This window comes from Sciurus carolinensis, chromosome 19, assembly GCF_902686445.1.
Source record: "Sciurus carolinensis chromosome 19, mSciCar1.2, whole genome shotgun sequence".
NCBI lineage: Eukaryota > Metazoa > Chordata > Mammalia > Rodentia > Sciuridae > Sciurus > Sciurus carolinensis.
The window spans coordinates 6,607,908-6,624,110 of NC_062231.1; the positions used below are offsets into that span (position 1 = coordinate 6,607,908).

A 16,203-nucleotide genomic window follows, 5' to 3' on the forward strand; every position below is an offset into this window, starting at 1 on the left:
TACAAGGTGGAGGCCGACTTGGCAGCTTAGTGAGACCCTAAGCAACTCAGTGAGACCCTGTCTCTAAATAAAATATAAAAAGGGCTGGGGATGTGGCTCAGTGGTTAGCACCCCTGGGTTCAGTCCCTGGTACCAAAAAATAAAAGCAGGGCTGTCGTCGAAGTGCTCCGACGGCCTGGCTGTCCTTCAGGCTGTGACGTGCCTGCACATAGGGCTGCCATCCACGGCCCACGGAGCCAGGGCTTCCATGCCCGGTTCTCTGGACTCGAGTCTGTCCCCCTCTTCCCCAGCTGGCGAACTCCTTGGGGACACGGGCTGTGTCTGATCCGCCTCTGTGTCCAGGGCAGGCAGGGAGGGGGGGCCGACACGCAGCGGGCGGAAGTGACCACTTTGTCGTCACCTCGGGTGCGTCTGGGAACCTGTGTGCTCAGCTCCTGCCGCCCTGACCTTGGGGAGCTGGCTGGGGGACACCTGGCACTGGGGACCCTGGAGGGGGTTGGTGCTCGGGGTGCCACATCCATAGGGAGTCAGCGCAGGCCACCACGGTCCTCTTGGGCAGCCGGGGCAGCCACAGCCCCCTGCCTGACCCCTCTCTCGGGGACCGTGGGTGCTGTTGACACTGAGCTGCTCAAAACGCTTGCTCCTCGCGAGTGACTGGGCCTTCCTCTCTGGAAACACCTCCAGAGGCTCCGCGGCGGGCGGGTCCCCTCCAGGGAGCTGTGCGTGTCCAACGTCAGAGGACAGTAGAGGCCATGCAGCCCAGAATGTCCCCACACCCTCGCAGACCTGTCCGGGGAACGGGGAGGCGTGGCTCAGAGCTCAGGAGAGTGGAGAGCACGTTTCACTTAGGAGATTTGGTCCCTGGGGGAGGACACGTCACAGGCCAGCCCAGCTGACGTTGAGGCCCTGGCAGGGACAGCCCAGCAGAGAGGACACGTCAACCAGGAATCCACGCCCTGGAGAGCTGCCCAGAGAGGGGACCGAGACCTGGCGACAGATCTGGGGAGAAAGCTGGGGAATTCAAGGGGCCAGAGGGGGCCGGAAGGGGACACCTGGGCAGGGAGATGTCCGCTGGGGGCTTGGTGACAAAGTGCAGAGAAGGGACCCAGGCAAGTGAGGTCCCCCCAGCAAGCAGCAGAGACCCACCAGTATCTTCTGCACAGAACTTCACTTCCCTGTAGCAGCCGAGGGGGCGTTTCTGGGATACAGACCCAAGGAAACCCCCAAGCCCTGCCCTTCCCCACAGGCTCACGGTCACTGCTGGTCCAGGAAAATCCAATGACACGTGAAGGTTAAAAAAAAATGGGCACAGTGGCACACACCCGTCATCCCACCAAATTGGGAGGCTGAGGCAGGAGGATCGCAAGTTGGAGGCCAGCCTCAGCAACTTAGACCCTGTCTAAAAACAAAAAAATATAACAGACTGGGGAGGTGGCTCAGTGGTTCAGCAGCCCTGGGTTCAGTCCCCGGGACCAAAACCAAGCCGCAGCCGCAGGGCGCTGAGGAGGCGTGAAGGAAGGCAGCCTCAGCTCTCGCCATGCCTGGCTTCAGGTGTCGACCTGACTGGGCCCCCGCACGCCCTCAGAGCGCCACCACATTCTCGCAGGGCAGTTCCTGAAGGTATTTCTGGAGGACATCGTCTGAATCAGGAGGCAGACTAAAGACAGTGTGGTCCCACCAGTGTGAACGGGCGTCACCCAGTCCTTCCAGGGGCTGGCCAGAGCGCAGGCAGAGCAGCGTGAATCCACGCTCTGCCGGGACTGGACCTTCCATCTTCACCTGCCCTTGGCCATCCCACCACAGGTTCCTGGGCTCTGTCTTATTGCAGGGCCCCCAACCCCACCCCAGGGTCTCAGGCCTCTGGCTCAGGAGTGAGAGTCACACCCCAGCTCCTCCCCAGCTCCCCGGGGCCTTGGAATGTGGCACCAGATTTCCCAGACCTCCAGCGCGCACGCGGTACGTCACGCAGCCCAGGTCCGAGTGGAACGTGCCTGTTACAGCAGCACATACGGACTAATACCGCCTCTGTCTTCACCAGGCTTTGACATCGCATGGGAAGCTTCGGCCAGTACCCAAACCAGGTGTGCTCAGAGGCCGAAGAACTGAAAAGGAAAAGGGGAATCATTTCTATTTGCGGAGGATTCGACAGTTTGCAACCCAGGAGAACCAATATTCACAAAGTGAACATTAAGGAAACTCGCCAAGGTCGCTGGAGAATCAACAGACAGACTTTTATAAAATCAGAGCAAAAACCAGAAGACGGCATGTATCATGAAGTTTCAAAAAAGATATCTGAGAACGATTTCATTACAATAGGAAATTATAATGAAAATAAGGAAATGATTAAAAAACAAAAACGCCTATGGTTCAACCAATGAAAGATATTCCATGTTTTTTGATAACACGGTTTACTATAGCTCACCAGTTGGAAAAATCTGGCACAAAGTCAAGTCACAGGTAAGGCAGGCCTATCCAAAATAATTTTCGCCGTGTTTAGGATTGCAGCCAGATGTGAGCAGCCTTTAACTCTGAGCAATTACGTATGTGGTGTTCGTACGTGAACAATGAGACCAGTTGAACAGAATGGAAAGTCCAGAAATAGCTGTGATTTCGTGGAAATTTAATATAACAATAAGGACAGCTTTAGAGACCGCTGGAGAAGAGGGATGCTCAGATGAGGGGTGTATCAGTTAGCTTTTGCCGCATAACAAAACAGCCCCATGCTCCTGGTTCACCTGCACTCACGGCTGATTACCTATCGCCAGGCTCAGGCCTGCTGGGGCACATCCGCGGCTCCCGGGGTGCAGAGAGGTGGGTGGGCTGCTGCAGGTCAGAGCTGCTCTGTGGTCACCGGGCCGCGGCTGAGGCCTGGGAGCCTACCACAGGCCGGCCGGCAGCAGCGTCCACTGGCTCGGGCACACGGGGAGCCGTGGGCGGGAACTCAAGAGGGTGGCTTCCCAGGACACAGGTGGCAGAGGCAGTGGCCGAGCAGAGCCAGCAGATGCACTTGGAACTTGAAAGGCCACCTGGGCATCTGGCGGTTTCCCACAGTGTCATGATGGTCACCGGCAGGGGACACTCGTGCTGTCAAACCACATGACCACAGATGGACACTGGGTCCGGAGCAGAGAGACAAAGCCATCCACCATGCTGTGCCCTCTTGCAGCAGGACAGCGGCTCCCACCACCCCCTGTGACACCGGAGGGTCCCAGACACCAGGGCTGGTGGTGGGCGGGGCCGAGGCGGCCTCTGCTCTCATGGCTGACAGCCCCGGGGGGCCTCGGGGACAGTCAGGTGGTGACAGGTCCCCTGGAGAAAGGCCGACAGGAGGGGCTTGCAGAAAACTCCAGAGGGTGCGTAGGGAGGAGGCGCCAGGCAGCTGGGACGGTCCAGCCCTGGGCTGGGCTGGGTGGTCGGGGCCCCCAGGACCTGGGAGTTTGATTCCGGGCTGCTTTTTTGTGTCCCCGACCTTGTGAATTCATCTGAGTGCCCATCCTGGATCTGCTCCTCCAGAAAGTTCCACCCAGGTGGTTCACAGTGCACACGAGGGTCAGGTCGGCCTCTCGGGCCTCCGGGCCACCCGCTGGGCCTCCACCTGGACCACCAGGCTGGAGGTGGCCTCAGCCACAGCCCGTCTCCCCATTCCCTGCCCCCCGAGTGTCTGTGGCTCTGCCCAGATGTCGTGTCCACGGCAGAGTCCATTCCTCCGCCATGACCGACCTCCTGACTTCCGTCTCTTCCGGGGAAGCCGCGGGCAGCTGAGCCCCAGGGCAAGTCCAGGGCCACCCTGTCCCCTGAGTCCTACCCATAATTCCACCCGGGGTCCTCCCAGTCCCCCTCTGCCTTTGGCAGCCCCCTGCCCCCCGGGGCTCAAGGCCCTGTGAAGAGGGCTCGTCACACACCGCGGCTCTGGGGACCCACAGCGACGTCCGGGAGGGAGGGGCAGACAGACTCGGGGTCGGTGGCAGCAAAGCCGCCGTCCTCAGGTTCCAGGGCCCCCTGCTGGGCACGTGCCCCTCACCTGGTCACCCTGCTCAGCGCCAGGCCCTCGCAGGGTGATGGCGGGTCGTCAGGACCCAGCCCGAGGGAGGCCACCCCCTCCCGGAAGCCCCTGGCATCGCCTGGGACACGCCAGGGCTGTGGTCTTGGTCTGGTGACGTCCGCACCCTGCGGGCTGCGAAGGACACAGGCCACATGGACAGAGGCTGAGAGAACTGCGCGGGACGCTGACTGAGCAGGAAGACGACCCAGTGGCCACTTCAGGGCGGGTCGGGGTCACCAAAGTCAGACTTCCTCCTCCCGGAAGCCAGGCCCCTCGGGACGGGCCCCAGCCCCAGGGAGCAGGGGTGACAGGAGCCCAGGCTGGCCGGGGACAGCAGGAGGAGGGGCTTCCAGGGGCTTCTGCACGGTCTCACCTGCCACTCCTGTCCCCACACCTGTCACACTTGTCCCCACCCCTGTCACGCCTGTCCCCACCCCTGTCACTCCTGTCCCCACCCCTGTCCAGAGTGGTCTCCTTGCAGTCAGGCCCGGCTCGCGGAGGCACCGTCCCCGCCCTGTGTCCCTGTGACACCGCCACTCAGGAGCTGAGAGGAGGGGGTCCCCTGGGCCGTGACTTCAGGCGGCTCGGGAACCGGGGAGGTGGGGGACCTGGGAAGGAGACCCTGGATGGGCAGGAAGGGGCACCTGGGGGAAGGAGGGACCTGCTCTGCGGGGACACCGGCCAGCCGTGGCGTGTCCCAGCGCGGGGCCCCAGGCGCACCCACCCTGCTCATTTCGGGGCCTCTGAACGGAAGGGTGGCCGCTCCCCTTCGGGGGGTCTCAGGGCTGGGCAGGGACTGCTGCCCCAAACCCCCGGGGACAGAGGGCTGCCAGCTTGCCCAGCCCTTCAGGGCCGCCACGGCCCCGCCTGGCCCCAGGACGCTGCTCCCCCTCTGCCACACAGCACTGTGCTGGGTCCCCGTCCCCAGGTGACTCTAGGGGGGCGTGCAGGGCGGGGCAGAGGGGAGACTGGCCACCCGGGGAACACCCTGGGCCGCACCGTGACACCCAGAAGAGGCTGCGAGAGCAGGACACGGAGACCAAGGTGTCAACAAGGAAGGGCGGGGGCAGGAGGGGCGCTGCTGGGGGGACCCAAGAGCCGAGGACACTTCAGAGAGGCCCCTCGGTGACATGCCGAACCTAGGCTCCCCTATAGGAGGCAGCGGGCTGCTATCCATCATCTATCCATCTGTCTATAATCGATCATATCGATCATCTATCAATCATCTCGTATCTATCAATCTATCATCAATCAATCTACCATCTATAGCTGTCTAGCTCCCGTCCTATATAGGCTCCCCTATATGGAGGGGGCTTCAGTCGATCATCTATCAATGAATCGATCTATCATCTATCTATATTCTATCAATCCAGCTACCATCTATCAATCTGTCACCTATCAATCTATCATCTATCATCAAACATCTATCTATATTCTATTATCAATCTACCATCTATCAATCTATCATCACCAACCATCAAGTATCTATCATCTATCAATCATCTATCTAGCTATTAATCAATTGACTTATCTATCATCTACCGTCTATCTACCTATCATCTGTCAATCAATCAATCACTTTCCCCTCTCCTATGAAGTCTCCCCTATATGGAGAGGGGCTTCTATCAATTTATCCTCTGCATATCATCGATCAATCTACTATCATCTATGTTCTGTCCATCTGTACATCTACTATCTATCAATCTATCCCTCCTCTACTTGTCTCTTTCATGTGTCAGCCACCACCCGTCAGTCAATCAACGTCCTCCCCCTCCTGCGCAGGCGCCCCCGTAGGGATCTGACGGGGCCTTTATTGCTCGGCCCTCTGAGCAGCGAAGGGCCCTGGGCCCCAGTCCTCCCAGGACAGCGCCTGGGTTAGGCCGAGGCCGGCCTCCCCCTGCTGGAGGTAACCTGGTGCAGCGGGCTGAGCTGCCTACCTGTCACCTGTGCCCCTCCTGCACACCATCCAGCCCCTGCCCCCAACGTCCTTCTGTGCACATTTAGGGTCCTCTGGGGTTTGAAGCGCATCTGCAGTTCGATGTCATCGGATCTGATTTGATGCATCTGCTCCCCCAGTGGGGACAAAGGTGTTGATTGTAATGCCCTCGCCACATGCGGGTCACAGAGATCTCCCCACCCGGGGTGGAAAACACTAGTAGCGCCCATGGTGTGGCCGGCGTGGAGACGGTGGAGACCGCGTGTCGTCTTCAGCGGAGTGTCCGGCGATCCGTCGCTCTGTGCAGAAGGCACTAGCTTGTCTTTCATCAGCATATGCTTAGCCACTGAGCCACGTCCCCAGCCCTTTTTTTCTATTTTATTTTGAGACAGGGTCTCACTGAGTTGCTTAGGGCCTCGCTGAGTTGCTGAGGCTGGCCTCCAACTCGCGATCCTCCTGCCTCAGCCTCCCGAGCTGCTGGGATGCTGGTGTGTGCCACCGCGCCTGGGCCAAGAAAGCATTTTCAAGTCAGAGGAGGGCCTGCAGCCAGAGCAGGGGACGGCCAGCGGGCAACTGCACAGCAGCCCAGGCGCACACACCGGTCAACGTGAAGCCACATGTCCTGGCTGGGAAACGTCCCAAACAGGTCACCTCTGCCGGACCAGCTGCAGCCAGAAAATATGTCCCACCCTCAAAGCACCGGCAACTTGGTGTCCCGGACAGCTGCAGACCCTCCGCTGATCACGGCTGGTGGCTCCCCAGCAAAGGCCCAGGGGACAGACAGAGCCACAGCCTTACGCGCAGAGGGTTGGGAGCAGAGGTAAGTGACGCACGAGTTCTGTGCGTGCGTGCGGACGTTCGGGCCGCGTTCTGCGCGCTCTGCTTCGCGCGCAGCTCCTGGTCGGCGCCCTGACAGGCGGACCGAGGGTCCCCACTCTCAGCGAAGCTCGAACGAGGCGGGACCACGGCCCCGCCCCTTGGGGGCTGCGCCGCAGGCATGCGCAGAGCGTCGCGGGGCCTTCAGTACCGTGCGCAAAGGGTCACGGGAAAGGGCCCGGGACCCTGGCCGGCTCTCCCCCTGGACGCCCAGGGCCTCCTGCCTCATCCCTCTGGGCTCAGAGGAAGCCGCCTGCGGGCCGGACGCCAGCTTCCCGCCGTCGCCCCGCATCTGCCCGGGACGGAGGGCCTCGCAGCCAGAGGCCCAGCAGGACCCCGCGGAGCAGCTCGGGAGGCCACGCTCCCCCTGCGGGGCCTCTGCTCGCCCCAGCCGCCCGGGGACGCTGTCATTCCTCGTGGGCCACCTTTCCTGAGCAGGAGCCTTCGAGGGACAAACAGCGTGCCTTCCAGGATTCCTTGGCTTCCCGTTCTTCCAGGACCGGCAGCCCCCACGCCTCGGGCTTCTCCATTTCCCTAGAATATTGTCTGAGTTTTTTTCTTTTTTTCCTTGTGATCAAATTTTTCAGAGTCCACGGGCGAGAGTGGCCTCCTCACAGGCTGCTTAGTATTTTGATTATACAAGGTATCACCCAGGCCACGCTCACGCCAACGAAAGGAAGCAGCCTTCCATTCCGTGCCAGACCTTGGTCAAAACTGGAAATGGAGCGCCTGCCATCCCAGCAGCTTAGGAGGCAGAGGCAGGAGGATCGCAAGTTGGAGGCCAGCCTCAGCCACTTAGCCAGGCCCTAAACACCTCAGCGAGCCCCTGTCTCTAAATAAAATCTACAAAGGGCTGGTGACGTGGCTCCATGGTCAAGTGCCCCTGGGTTCAATCCCCGGTACCAAAAGAAAAACAACAACAACAAAAAAAAAAAAAAACACCGTGGAAACCGTGGTCATCCAGCAGTGGCGGATTTGATTGAATCAGTCCAACAAGGACTGCTTTAAAAAAGTCACCAGGTGAGGGGCTCTGCTTCCTCAGCCCTGAGACGGCAGCGGACTGCGTGGTTGTGAGACTACGTCTCCCACGGGCTTACCAAACTTGATTTTTAAAAACTGATCCTGAGCTGAGTAGATGGCTCGTGTTGCAGAGCGCTAGCCTGGCCCGCAGGACCCGGGCTCCAGTCCCTGTCCCTCAGAGGAGGGAAAAAAGAAAAACTTGACCACGACCTTCTAGAAAAGGGACTGCAGTAAGAGGTGGGGAAGCCCCTCGGCGGCGTCCAGCCTGGGCCTGCCTGGCCATCAGAAGCCACGTCACCTGGCAGCTTCTAAGGACCATCTACTCTGTTTAACAGCACTCCGTCAGTCACTCACCAGTCACTAGAGCAAAGGTGACCGGTCACTAGCATGCGCTCTGAAATCACAGCCTTTCATACACATCAAGGTGAGTGAACCACACTTCTTACCTGGGAACCAGGGAGTCAACCCATGGTGCTCAACCCCTGAGCCACCACCCCAGCCCTTTTTATATGTTATTCAGAAACAGGGTCTCACTGAGTAGTTTAGGGCCTCGCTAAGCTGCTGAGGCTGGCCTCCACCTTGCGATCCTCCAGCCTCAGCCTCCTGAGCTGCTGGGATGACAGGCCTGCGCCACGGACCAGCTTAGCAAGCCCTAACTCTGCCCATTCTAATTCCACTTCTCGCACATTCACTCCACCCTTCAACCATAAACCCTGGCGGGCACACTGGGCACCAGGCAGCTCCCTCTCTTCGTCCACTGACGTGCGACCACACGCGACGGTCCCGTCACGCAGCTTCCACATCCTGCCCACCAGACTAAGGCGTCCAACAGCCTGGTCTGCGCTCGCGGCTCGCACGCCCACGGGCCGCTCCTGAGACCCAGCGTGCCCTTCCTGACCCGCACCTGGACCTCCATTCTCGCTTTGCTTTTTAACTTGACGTGGGTCTTGATCTTCCCTCCGCTGACCTGGCCTTAACCTCTAAGGATGCAAAAAGCCAAGGTTGGTATCGCGCTTTATTTTATACTTCTCTGATCATTGTAATCGCAACAGAAGTTTTGGCCAAAAAAAAAAAAAAAAAGACTAAAATGGAAAATAACTTTAAAAAGTTAAAAAATAAAAGAAAAATAATAAAAAAGTAAAAGGAAAATAACAAAAAGCAGCTATAAGGGTGGACGCCGGGAGCAGCCAGGGGTTGCCCGGGTCTGGTGCACGGAGGTGCGCGCATGCGCACGGGGACTCGGAGCTGGGGCTCCGCAGACCTAGGTCGGGCTGAGCTCCCTCTGGCTCCTCCCCGTCTGGCCGCACGACCCGACCCAGCGGCCCGAGAGCGCGCTGGCCCCGCCCCCGGCCCCGCCCCCAGCGCCCGCGCACATGCGCAGACGAGGTGCCCGCCCGCGGGGTCCGCCTACAGCTCGTCCAGTGGCAGATGTGCAGGAGGCGACGGCAGAGGCAGGCTGGCGACCGCCCGAGGGCTGCCAGGGACATACGGCATCCTGCACCCGCTGGCGCCAGGCGAAGGTCTCCTGGGCGGCGGGGGCCGTCAGGGGGGCCCCGGGATCCATTCCGAGGCGCCGCGCAGGAACCAGTTGAGGAGGAAGCAGAGCGCCAGGAGGCCGGTGCCCAGCAGGTCCCCCAGCCCCGTGAGGTAGGGGATGCAGTGGCTGTCCGGATCCAGCGCCTGGTGCCACGTCAGCCGAACAGTCACTTCCGCCAGGTACAGCAGGATTGTCACCTGTGGCAAGAGCAAGCGACACGGACGACCCGATGAAGTGGCCAAGGGCAGCAGGAAGCACCGCTGGTTCCTGTCGCGGACGCAGAGGCCGCGACATCAGCCCCGGCCAGCCCCTTCCTCCACCGCCCTCGGGGGCCGCAGGGCTCGGACCTGGGCTGGGAGCCTGGCCCCTGTGTGCTGGGCCGGGCAGGTGGTCGGATCACCAAGGGATGAGTCCCGGCTGCAGGGAGGCGTCGTCCCAACACGGCCCGCTCTCCAGCCCGCTCTCCTGCCTCCCACCTGCCCTCGCGGCCGCTGCCTTTTCCACTTCCCCTCTGTTGAGTCCTGGGGCCTCCCAGGTACGTGCGTCATGCCGTGGGGACCCTACAGCCACCAGAATTCTCAGATCAACTCCAAGATGCCCAGCAACACGACAGACTAGGACAGTGTCCAAGCCGGGCTCCGGACTCATGTGCGGGCTGGAGGGGGACCCTCATCTGTCCCTGGGGGGCTGCTTCCTGCTCCTGGCCTCCTCCAGCGCCACCGCTGGGACTGGCTGGGACTCCCATCTCTCCCCTGAAGTGCTGGTCACTTAGGCCTTCCAGAACCTTCCAGGGCAAGTCCACATGACTCTGGTCCACCCAGCACCGCCGCCTGGCCATCCAGCCCCAGCCCAAGACTGTGCCACCTTCAGCTGCGTCCTGGGCGGCCCGGTCCTGATGGTGGTGTTGTGTGGAGCCCGAGGCGGGCAGTGACCGGGGTCTGGACCCTGGCACTGGGCGACACTCGGAAGACAGGGACCCTGCCTGCTGCCCAGGGACCCGGCCGGCGCCCTCACCTGGAGCAGGCCGGCCAGCAGGTAGAGCACCACGAAGCTCTTGCTGCTGGTCACCGACGGCCCCTCGGCCAGGCAGATGATGTAGTAGAACATCAGGTGGCCCGGGACCACCAGCAGCAGCAGGATGCGGGCCGACCTGGCGTTGGCTTCTGGGAGGGACAGACCCAGAGGTCAGGGGACGGCCGCCAGCTGCCCACCGCGTGCCACATCCACCCGTCCCCGACCTCACGGGGCTGCCACTTTTAGGAAGGAGTGGAGACTCCCCGTGACAGACGCCAGCACAAAGGGTGCCTCACAGGGCGACCGCCACCAGGCGCCGGGGTACGGGAGGAGGGAGGAGGTCTGGGGTCAGAGGGCCTTTTGGGGAGACGACGCCTTAGTTGAGATACATTTTGGAGAGAAGATCCTGGGCAGAGGCCAGAGAAAGGGTGAGGGTGGTGAGGTGGCACACAGCTTGGGGACGTCAGGGGACACCCCACACCATCACAGTGATTCTTCCAGCAGGAACCCGGGCAGCCCCTTCACACAGAAGCATCAGCAGCCGGGTGGCACTTGTGTGATGGGCAAGCAAACCCACATTGTCTTTTTTTTTTTGGTGCTGGGGATGGAACCCAGGACCTTGTGCTTGCAAGGCAAGCACTCTACCGACTGAGCCATCTCCCCAGCCCCCAAACCCACATTTTCTTCAGGCTTCTCTGTTCTCTAAGCGTCTGCAATGAATGTGACTCGCTCTGAGCCCACCACACGTTAGTACCGTGACACGTGAAGGAGACCCGCTTCTCCAACAGAAGCGTCTCCATGAAAAGAGCTAACATGGGGGGGGGGGTGCACGCCTGTAACCCCAGCAGCTCGGGAGGCTGAGGCAGGAGGATCGCAAGTTGGAGACCAGCCTCAGCCACTTAGGGAGGCCCTAAGTGACTCAGCAAGACCCTGTCTCTAAAAATATAAAAAGGGCTGGGGACGTGGCCCAGTGGCTAAGACCTGGGTTCAATCCTCGATACCAAAATAAAACACGCCCTGGGCTTCCAGAACGGAAACCAGTGGTTCTCAGAACGGAATCGGCCTGTGCTCCAGCTGCGAGGCCCTCTACAGTCCCCTCCTTGTCACCACTCTGGCCTCGGCTTCCTCATCTCCATAGGGGGCTCACTGGCCCTCCAATTCCTCAGATGCACCGAAGCTGCTTCCTGCCTCTGGCCTCTGCTCCCCGGTCCTCCCCACCGGGCCTCCTCGCCTCAGGGAAGAGCCTCCCAACCCTCTCAGTGGTCCTCAGGACGCCCCGGGCCCGGCCTTCCTGAGCGCACCACAGCCGGAGCGCGGGGCTCACCTTCCCGTGCCCGTCTGCTCTTCTGGACTCTGCACTCCCAGAGGCAAGAACTGTCCCTGCTCACCACTGTCACCTGACCAGCTCAACAGACCTTTCCATAGACAGCAGCAAGCCGTAGACGTGGCGGCCGGGGAGCCGGGTGTCTCGGAGGAGGACCTGGGTCCCAAGATCACCTCCGCTGAGGTCCACGCTGGCCTCAGGCTCCCTGAGCTACGAAGGCTGATCCTCCTCGTTTGAACAGAGTCAGGGGCCCAGACCCACCTGAGGTGCAGAAGGTGGAGCAGGGGTTGGGCCAGAACTTCTTCATCTGGGGGGGCAGGACCCCGGGCGTGCTCCAGGTGTGCAGGTGCGTGGAGATCCGGCTGGTCTGGATGGCCACCAGGTTGCCGCCCACACCTGCGCGGGGAGGGAAAACCAGAACGCCGGGGGGCCCGTCTCTGCACTAGGGGACTGGGTTCCGTCCACGGCCAGGGCTGGCCTCCCGGGAGCCCGCCCAGCCCCTCAGCACGGGAGCCATCCCTTCCTGTTCAGCAGCCACCCAGGGCCGCCTGGGCCTCCTGGTCAGGTGTTGCAGGGACAGCTGGCACCTCCTAAGGCCAGGGATGGACGCCGTTCAGAACAGGAGGAGGGGAGGGGGGACAGTCGGCCAGGGAGCTTGGGAGACATGTGGGTAAAGGAGCTCAGACTCAAGGTCACGGCCAAGGGCAGGAGCCAGAGATCAGGCGGGAACCACTGAGCAGATGAAGGGCAAGGGCAGAGGGGGCGTCCTGTGCTCAGGCTGGCCCACACCAGCACCTGGGACACCTCTCTCGGCGGGTGGCCCACGGGCTCAAAGGCAAAGCTGGTCTCTCTCTTTTTTTTGGTACCGGGGATTGAACCCAGGGGTGCTTAACCACGGAGCCATGTCCCCAGCCCTTTTTCTATTTTATTAGAGACGGTCTTGCTGAGTTGCTCAGCACTGTGCTAAGCTGCTGAGGCTGGCCTCCAACTTGCCATCCTCTTGCCTCAGCCTCCTGAGCCACTGGGATTACTAACGTGCGCTGGCAGCAAAGCTGTTTTCTGCTGGGCTTCAATCTGTGTGCTACGTGAGGCCCTCGCAGGGCCCGCAGTTAGGAGTGACTTTAAAGATCTGCAGGGATGCCAGGGGTCCTGCATGACTACGGTGTTCAGGACCCACGAAGAGACGGGTGTCCCTGAAGACCAGGAGTCTGTGCGCTCCCTGGAAATTCTGGGGGTCCCTGCTGAGGCGTCCTGCTTCCAGGAGTGCAGGAAAAGGTTTCCAGCCCTGCCAGGGTGAGACGGCCGAGCTGACCAAGGGCCTCTGAGCCCATTTCTACAGTCCCAGAAGACCAAGGCCTTCGAACCAAGCAAACTGCTCAATGACGTCTCACATTTTCCCCTCTCTGGACTGACCAGTTCCGCTTACAGAGCCTTATCAGATAGCGGACAATAAGTGCAGTTTTGGTTAAAAGAGGAGTGATCTGCTGGGTGAGGTGGCAATGCCAGTCATCCCAGAAGCTCGGGAGGCTGAGGCAGGAGGATGGAAAGTTGGAGGCCAGCCTCAGCCACTTAGGGAGGCCCTGAGCAACTCAGCGAGACCATGTGCCTAATTAAATAGAAAAACGTCTGGGGGTGTGGCTCAGTGGTCAAGGGCCCCTGGGTTCAATCCCTGGAACCAAAAATAAGTAAACAGACGGACCGAGTCATCCTCTGCCCAAGAGCTCACAGGGTGACAGCGGGAGGGAGCCAGGCACAGGAGACCCGGGCGTGGCGGAGACTAACGGGGGCGTCTCAGGTCCTGATCAGGGTGCACGGAGGTGGCCAGGCGCAGAAGGTAAACCGGGCACTGCCACACCCTGATTTTTAAGGTGGAGACAAATCCAGACAGATTCGTCCAGGTCTGCGTTTGAACCAGCCGAGTCTTAAAGGGCCCGTGAGAGCGCGTGGCCGGGATCCCAGGTGGTTCTGTCCGGGGGCTACGCAGTCCGCTGAGACCGGGCGCCTGCGGGCCTGGGCTGCCAGGGAGGCTCCGTCCTGGTGGCCCGTGGGGCGGGGGCAGGGCCTCGGCTGGGCCTCGGCTGACCCGGGAACACCCGGGGGACGCGGCCGGCGCACACCTACCGCACAGCACGGGCGTGAACACGGCCATGCCCTCGTACGGCTGCTCGGAGAGCGTCCTGCTCAGGATGAGTCCTCCGAAGCTGGGGAGAGAGCAGGCGGCGTCCAGCGACCCGAGGGGACGCGAGGGCCCAACAGCGCCGCCTCAGGGTGCCTTCCTGCCCTGGCCGGCGCCCCCTGTCCCCTGCGGTGGTCCCTGGGCTCCCCTTGTCCTCCGCTCCCGCTTCACCATCACTGTCCTGACCCGGAGCTGTTCCAGGCTGGGCAGGTGACAAGACTCCACCACAGGACACACGCCCCGCCCGGTCCCTGCGTCTCACTGGCCCCTGGCCTGGCCCTGGCCCGGAACCCCGGCTGGGATGGCGCCCTGGCTCTCGGAGGAGGCTGCCCACCCCGACCTCCTAGAGGCCCAGAGAGGCCAGACTGCTGGGAATGAGGAGCCTCGGAACCTTCTGGAAGCAAAGGCCCTGGCCCGCAGCCCTGGTCTGGGACGGAGGTGCTGGCGCACAGCAGCCACGCAAAAACGGCAGCCACGGGGTCCCCAGGGCCACAGGGAGGGACCCGCAGCCGAGCAGGGCGTGGGCAGCGCGGGCAGCGAGGGCAGCCCCACGGCGCCCGCTGCTCCAGCGCCTGCGCAGAGCGGCCTCCTGCGCGGGGCCAGGGAGAGGCCGGGCGGGAGGCAGGAGGCGTGGCCGGCGGGCGCTGGCCCAGGGACCCCGAGCCCGCAGGGGGAGGCGGTGGCTGCGGCCCCGCCCATATTCACCTGCTGATGACCATGGCCAGGACGATGGGGACCCACCCGAACTTCAGGATCTTGGTGATGGGCGGGTTCCGCCTGATGATGACGACCCACAGCGGGGTCAGCGCCACCAGGCCCAGGCAGACCAGCGGGCTCAGGAACCAGCTGTCTAAAGGCAAGAGGCGGCGACAGGGGCTGGTGGGGCCTGGCCGGGGGCCCTGGGCGTCTCGGGCAAGAGGCGGGCGGGACTAAGGACACCATGGACACCGTGAACCCAGGAGACGCCTCCACCCTCACCACTAAGCCTCCAAAGAAGCCTGGCCGGCCCACGAGGCTTCGGGAAAAGCTGCCCGCGGGCCACCGCCGCTCTGGAGGGTTCCACCCGCGGGATCGTCACCAGCACCGAGTGGCCGCACCCTGCAGGGACAACCTCCCTTATTACACAACAGCTCCACTCGGGAGAGCTGGCGGGCAGCTGCCCAGGACAGGGCAGGTGGTGAGGCTCCTGCTGGGTTAGGCCTAGGGGACCTGCTGAGCGACCCCCAGCCTGCTCTTGTACAAGGAGGGCTCCTGCCTCTGCCATACCCTGGGTGCTTCCTGAGGGGACAGGGCCCCATTGGAACGCAGCCTCGGTGGGTGGTGACCTGGGCCTGGCCTTTTTTTTGGTACCACAAATTGAACCCGGGGTGCTTACCCACTGAGCCACCTCCCCAGCCCTTTTTATATTTTATTTAGAGACAGGGTCTCGCTGAGTCGCTCAGGGCCTCACTAAGTGGCTGAGGCTGGCCTCCACCTTGCGATCCTCCTGCCTCAGCCTCCCAAGCCTCAGGGATGACAGGCGTGCACCACCACGCCCAGCTTGGGCCTGTCCTTCTAGAAGCTCTTCCTACCTGTGTGTCTGTAGAAGAAGCTGCTGACCACGGCCAGAATGGACAGCGTGATGAGGTCTCCCAGGCTGGCTGCGATGGGCGTGGCGATGTTGTCGGGGTTGAGGCCCAGCTTCCGGGCGCCAACCACGATGCAGACCATCAGCACGCCTGCAGAGAGGGGAGGCGTGTCCCAGGGGCAGAGGCCCGAGGAGGCCTGTGGCCCGGGAGCACCTGCAGGAGCCCAGGAGCCAACTCTGGGGAGCTTCCCGTCGCCCCTGAGGCCACTGGGGCCTCTGGGTACAACCAGGAGCTGCCTCAAGGCTCCGACGAGGAGCCACCTCCCAAAGGTCCTTCTCTAGGAGGGCTGGACCCCTCCAGATGGCCAAGGCGCCACTATACGCACACACGCAGCATGGAGGAAGCTGGCCTCAGGCTCACAGCCTGACTGGGGACACAGCTCAGCGAACCCGCAGCCAGGCTCCTCCGCTGGCCTCCGACATTCCGGGCACAGGAGCGAGGCTGCGAGCTGCCCAAGGGGCCCACAAGGCCCCTGGAGACCCCAGAGAGCTGGAGGGGCGACCGTGAGCGGCAAGGCAGGGCGGGAGGCGTGACCTCAGGTCCAGTCAGGGCTTTTCTGTTTGTTTGTTTGTTTGTTTGTTTTCCTCGGTGCTAGGGACCCAACCCGGGCCTGGTGCTGGGTGAGCCCCAGGGTCACCTGACCCTCTTCC

General features: G+C 61.9%; 2 protein-coding genes across 10 annotated transcripts in view; one reads left to right on the forward strand and one right to left on the reverse strand.

The window, feature by feature from the left end:
- Iqsec1 (IQ motif and Sec7 domain ArfGEF 1) overlaps nucleotides 1-2,374 on the forward strand; it is a 297,078-nt gene extending 294,704 nt beyond the window's left edge. The window contains exon 15 of the mRNA XM_047534524.1: nucleotides 2,039-2,374. Coding sequence (XP_047390480.1) covers nucleotides 2,039-2,106 — 68 coding nt within the window. The 3' untranslated portion in view covers nucleotides 2,107-2,374. The remainder of the gene's footprint in view (nucleotides 1-2,038) is intronic.
- Nucleotides 2,375-9,264: 6,890 nt separating this feature from the next.
- The window catches only part of Slc41a3 (solute carrier family 41 member 3), a 29,309-nt gene continuing 22,370 nt past the window's right edge, over nucleotides 9,265-16,203 (reverse strand). For 6 of the 9 annotated variants that reach the window (XM_047534533.1, XM_047534535.1, XM_047534536.1 and 3 more), the window contains 7 exons: nucleotides 15,497-15,643; nucleotides 14,904-15,023; nucleotides 14,631-14,775; nucleotides 13,871-13,950; nucleotides 12,011-12,145; nucleotides 10,426-10,574; nucleotides 9,265-9,608 (listed from right to left, as the gene is read on the reverse strand). In XM_047534533.1, the coding sequence (XP_047390489.1) occupies nucleotides 9,417-9,608; nucleotides 10,426-10,574; nucleotides 12,011-12,145; nucleotides 13,871-13,950; nucleotides 14,631-14,775; nucleotides 14,904-15,023; nucleotides 15,497-15,643 (968 nt within the window). In that variant the 3' untranslated portion in view covers nucleotides 9,265-9,416. The remainder of the gene's footprint in view (nucleotides 9,609-10,425; nucleotides 10,575-12,010; nucleotides 12,146-13,870; nucleotides 13,951-14,630; nucleotides 14,776-14,903; nucleotides 15,024-15,496; nucleotides 15,644-16,203) is intronic. The other 3 variants (XM_047534537.1, XM_047534538.1, XM_047534541.1) reach the window with 1 other exon arrangement.